Source organism: Monopterus albus, unplaced genomic scaffold (assembly GCF_001952655.1).
Source record: "Monopterus albus unplaced genomic scaffold, M_albus_1.0 scaffold84.1, whole genome shotgun sequence".
Classification (NCBI taxonomy): domain Eukaryota; kingdom Metazoa; phylum Chordata; class Actinopteri; order Synbranchiformes; family Synbranchidae; genus Monopterus; species Monopterus albus.
This window is the reverse complement of record NW_018127964.1, coordinates 88,593-94,481: the sequence shown is the minus strand read 5'-3', so window position 1 is coordinate 94,481 and position 5,889 is coordinate 88,593. Positions and strand designations below refer to the sequence as shown.

The 5,889-nt window shown below is 42.9% G+C and overlaps 1 protein-coding gene across 1 annotated transcript in view; it reads right to left on the bottom strand.

Annotated features, from left to right (window-relative positions):
* Positions 1-4,478, bottom strand: part of efna1b (ephrin-A1b) — a 10,005-nt gene extending 5,527 nt beyond the window's left edge. The window contains exon 1 of the mRNA XM_020607257.1: positions 4,181-4,478. Coding sequence (XP_020462913.1) covers positions 4,181-4,278 — 98 coding nt within the window. The 5' untranslated portion in view covers positions 4,279-4,478. The remainder of the gene's footprint in view (positions 1-4,180) is intronic.
* Between the last annotated feature and the right edge of the window lie 1,411 nt (positions 4,479-5,889).

Genomic DNA, 5,889 nt, shown 5'->3' with positions numbered 1-5,889 from the left:
TACATAACTCTGCAATTTCAAGTATTTGCAAGTCTATGTGTGCTTATAGCTAAGACATTGAGAACCCCTCTTATCCTTGCAGAATGAGAGTGTTTAAAATTGTCAACACTGCTGTTTTTCACTTATTCAATTTCAAACTTCTCCCCTCCCTTCATCCATCACTGTCCACTCTCTCCTCCCTCTGTCTGCCTGTCCTTTATTCCTCAAAGAAAAGCCCATCACCCCCTCTCTACCCTCTATTTTGTCCTGTCTCTTAACGCTGACATAATATACTAGAGCTCTTCATCCAGGCTAATTTCTCAACACAAATTCCTTTCTCTAGCTCACCTTTCTCTAACCCTTTGCTGAGGCCCCCGCTCCTCTCTGCCCTCCAAATCTTTTCACCCAGTCCCCCCTTTCTGTAGCCTCCCATTCTGTCTGTGATGAATAGGAGAAGGCCAAATTGTATCATGCTTGGTTAAATATGTTTGGGGGGGATTCACAAGGAGTTGATCTGTTCGCCTGCGGATGTCTGTCTAGTTGAGAAAGAGGGAACATGTTCAGAGATTTCTAAGAATTTTCCATGAAATGCTTAACTGTTTTTTTTTTTATTAGCAAAAAGTTTTGCATTAATTAACGCAGAATGATCTCAAATGCTTGAGCTTAAGCCCATTTGTTGCTAATTCTGCCCTTTAGGGGGCGATGGTGGGCTGCAAGTGGACAGCAATGCCATGGTATGCCTGAAATGCTATGAATGAGCAGTGTGCACATACGCACGCAAACATGCCCACACGTACTATAATAATGTAAGCTGCTCTAGTGTTAGGGGAGCAAAGGCTGAGAGGTGCTCTGTCCTCCTCTGGTGGAAAACTACTGGGGGCAAAACAGAGGAAGGTCTGTGAGAAAGAGAGGGACTGATTGAGAGAGGGGAGGGGGGAAGGAGGAAGTCTGGAGCTGTGATAAGGAGGTGACAGGAAGAGCAGAGAGAAAACAGAGGTACATGGATACTCTGAGGAGGGAGGAGAATGTCTACAGACCTGAAGTGCAGACTTAAAGTATGCACTAGGGTTAAAGGTGCCCGCTGTGGGCTATGGTGCATAAAGGTATGAATAAAAATTTGTAAGAACACAGTTATATATCTGCAGGGAATATCAAATGAATTTTGTGTCTATGGGTCAGATTGCAAATCTTCAGTAACCTATGATAGTGTGTGTGTGTGTTCTCAGATTAGAGACCAACAACCAGACACTCCATGGGGGAAACAGTGAGTGGGAAGAAAGCTGGAGAGAGAACTAAATGTATTACATGCACATGAAGGGTGGGAAGTGGGGTGGGGTGGGGCTAGTGACATCGATCACCTTCACCCCAATTTCACCCCCCAGGCCACATGTACAGTATGTGTTGAGGCAGGGCTTGCTGCCTCAGTAACAGCTAAGACAGACAGCGATAAACAGGCCAAATCAGTGTAAAGAGAAAACGCTATGCAGGGCACGGGACAGCAGCCAATCTGGGAGGAGATCCAGCTGTTAAAGAGAGAAAAAGATGGAGAGAGGAACGGGCAGGTACAGAGGGAGAAACACACACACAGCTGACAGAGTAGAGTAACAGTGGGCTGGGATTCTGACTGTTGCTAATATTATCATCCCTCTTGCCCCCCCCCATTTGTGTAAGTGTGAGTCACACATGTCTTGGTAATACTGCCTACAGTAACAACCACTCCCTATTTTATTCTGACGCTGGGGCACACAAACAGACACACAGAATCATGCAATCTCAGTCTGCAACAAAAATAAAATCACTTCCTTGTAAAAGCTGGTAAAGGGCAGCACAAGTTCAAACTCTCTCTGTCAGACACACACACACGCACGCACACTCACAGAGTCAACACAGGCAAAGACATGTAGTATGAAAACAAGACCAGACCAGACTGACGGTAACATGGCTCTCCACCTGTCATGTAACTTACACACACACACCTACAGTCAGAGTATCAAATCCCTAGAAGATGTGAAATTCATATCGTACAGGATTAAGCCCTGATCATTAACTGCAAATTGGACAACACATAATACAGTGCTTTTCTACCTGCATGAACAAAGTGCCACACAATTTTGACTCACCCATTCTCAAGTTAGGAAACAAGCGCACACTATACATCATGTTTAGAGACAGACATACACACCTAAATTCCTGCCAGTGGGTCCCATCTCGACACTCCAACATACATGAGCAGACTGCTGCCATCTGGCCACTGTCCTCCACTTAAGACAAATCACTGCTGCTTACAATCAGACCAAGAATCAATTAACATCTATTATCCACACCGTCAAAAGCTGCTGATGGATCTCTGCAATACTCTGAACATGTGACTGATTGATCACTGGGGACAGTTTGGGGCAGGTGGGCTTGTGGTAAAGCAGAAGACCGTACAATAGATGACAGAGAAAGATGTGAGAGCGAGAGAAAGGGGTGAGTTTAGGGGCAGTCTGGGACTGAAGTGAGGGATTAAAGAGGAGTAACAGATTTGAGTGTACAACATGGCAAAAAATATACCACAAGTGGCACGAGGTCAGCCGGTTACAGTTTCACTTTTGATTTTTAGCTGCCTTTATTCCACTGGTACTAATTTCTCTCATTGACTTTCTAAGAAACTCTATTTCCCAGCACCCCTCAAAGATTGTTTGGGCATTTAAATGTTGGAGAATGAGAAAGCGAAAGGTCTTGGCTCAACAAAAGTATGACAGGTGACTGACAAGAAGAAGCAGAACAGCCAATACTGAATCCATCCTTTCACACTTGTGAAGTGTGAATTATTGTTGATGCATGAAATGTATGTCTGTCACTGTCACGGTCTATGTTTAGCCATCTAGCAGACAAGGATTAGTTAGTGTTATGATTTGTCGTCTGGTTATGCAACTTCAGTCCAAATAGTAGGGGGCCAGACTACAAACAGCACACATACTATGATGTGACTCTGTACCAGACCACCACTGCCTCTTTGCCTTATTTATCAACCTTTTTTATTCAGACTATACATCTTTGAAGTTACCTCTTCCTTCAATTTCATCCAAAACGTTCCTGTCAGTGGTGACTCAGGTGCCCAACTCAGGTGGGTCAGACCCAGGTCGTTGAGTCACACACTGGCATAACCCATGACACAAATACTGCTCATGACGACAGTACTTTCCATTAGACTCCTTATCCAATTATCAGGACAGTTGTTTTGCCTCTTGCTTTTCAGCCGTGCGTCTATTGTCATTGTTAAAGGGCAATTAGAGAGCCCGTAATGTAATCAAGACAAGACTAAAAGATCATAATGGCTTTTGCCCTTGTTTCGTCTTAGTGGCGGGTTTTAATCGACCTATCTCTGCCGCAGAGAAGCGGGGACTATCCTTCGGTTTCAGCTCAGTTATAAAATAATACAGTGACGAGATCACTCGCCCCACGCTAAAAGCTCAATAAATCGCGCTGCGATATTGCGCGTCTGTCAAGCTCAATCGATTTCACTGAGTAGCCGGATAGCATTTCTGACCTCAAAACAAAGTAATCAGCAATATGTGACTCTCTCTGTCTCTGACCCACACACACATTATCTCTATATTCCCCAGTGAGAAACTGCTTTAAAATACTGATGCGCCATCTCTTGCCATTCCACACACTGTATATACACACACAGGTGCAGGTCCTACATACAGCGTCGCTGGCCAAGTTGATACTTGTCAGTCTATTTTCTACTATTACAGTATGTCTGTGTGTGTGTGTGTTGCGGTTAAATATAGTGGTGAATCTGCTCATCTCACTGGGAATCCTCTCCCAATCTTCTGCTTTTAGATCCGGCTGCTGTTGTAGCCTATAGTCTAATACTTTAATTGCTATCTTAGGACGGTTTAAAGGTACACCACACGTCCCTGACTTAAAACGTCATATGAACCTTTAACTGTCACATGAATGGCAACAATAAGCTTAGCTGTAGATGTTTACTATGTGAGCGTGAGCAGAGTACACAGACACGGTAACAAAGGACTAAAGGATGACACTTCAGACCTACATGTGCGAAACTGTAAGAAAGTACAAAGTTAAAACCACTCGCTTTGGGCGACTCCAGGAAACACACACACAGTCACAGCTGGTTGTAAGTGATCCTGATCAAATACACATTAGACAGTTCTACCACTGTTTACATGCACAGATCACCACTTACTTTGGATTCGAGCCGTTCCAGTAGACACTATGCCTCTCGGCAGAGACGAACCAGGCGCCGATGCTCAGCACCAAACACACCAGCCACACCAAATCCATAGCTTCTCTTCTCCACAGGAACCTCAACAAGTTCAAAGTAGCAAGCGATAATTTAAAAAAGACGATGTTATCGAATAGTTGGATGCGTAAATACGCGCACGGAAACCAATCGTTAATTTTACGCTCGCAGTGTAGTAATCAAAGCAATTCAGTGATACAGCTGTTTACACACTGTTGCAACTCCTGACTGGTTCACTACAGCGCTACATGTCTGTTTTGTGTGGCCGTGGCTCCGCCCCTTCATTTGCCGCCTACCAATAGTAGTGAGTTAATCTGAATGTCCCGCCCACCGCATCCATTGGACACGCTCCCTTCAGCTCCTACTATAAACCAGGAACAGAAAAACCCTACAGTACAGTAACACTGTAGAAGCTTAATGAACACATATACTGTACGTAAAAACGGAAAAGTGGTGTGGTAAATCTAAACGTTTTAGATAAAAAGAAAAAAGCAGCTAAAAACATATTACTCTTTACTAAATAAACGGTTACACTTTAATAATATTAATAAACCAAGGAAGCTCTGAGACACTTTAGGGAAATACTGTAGAACAAGGGCATCTACAAATCTCAAAGTTTCATATCATATACTTAACAAGCAATAGTAAGTATAAAAATAGTCAATTGGAACTTAAAGTCCTGGACTGACAGTGGTAATAAAATGACAGTTTAGAAGAAAAAAGAAGTTTAATGTTGTAGTGCAGAACCAATTTTAACTGGTAATATACTTTTGGCTAGTGTAATCCATAAAAAAAATCATAATTTATAATCTGGTGTGGTTTTTATGTAAAATCTGAAAAGTAACTATAGCTTTAAAATAAGTGGAGCAAGAGGGACAATATTTCCCTCTGAAATGTGGTTGTATCAACAGCACTAAATACTCAAAGTATAACAACCTCAATATTGTACTCAAATAGAGTCCTTGACATGTACTTAGTTACTTTCCACCACTCAAAAATGTAAATATAAAGTAGTTCAAGTGAATTTCTAGTCACAGTCATGTGTTTTTAAATTGCTCTGTTGTGACACTGTAATGTGTTGCTGATGGGCTCAGTTGCACGTATTTTGAGATGTACTGTATGTTGCAATTCACTGTACTGTGCTGAGCTGTGATTACGTATTGTGATGCAGTTTGTCAACCTGCATTTCTTATATTGTGCTAAATTGCATTACTTTTCACAGTTTCTAGCTGTGCACTCTAAAAGTGAGCTTTTCTATATAAAACCCTCTTCGTAGAGGTGTGGGTGTTCTTGCAGGCTGATATTGTCGAGGCTTTCGGCTGTACAGATTACATTTTGTCAGATAGTAAAGAATTATTACCATCTTATCAGCCTGTCTAATCGGGTCTGGTCTCCGCTTAGCCTCATTCCCAGACAGGTAACTGTAGAAAACAACCTCACATGGAGCAGATAAAGTCCAGACCATAGGGTGTCGACGGGACTGTGGCTCCAGGGATGGAGCTCAGCCTGGGTTTACTCGTTCAGAATTCTAGAGCTGCAGGGAGATGGAAGGGTGCATTGTTTGCATGTCTGTGTGTGTGTGTGTGTGTGCAGACAAGCTGAGTGTCTGACTGTCCCTAGGCTTGGCTGGGCAAGCACACACACGTCCTGGT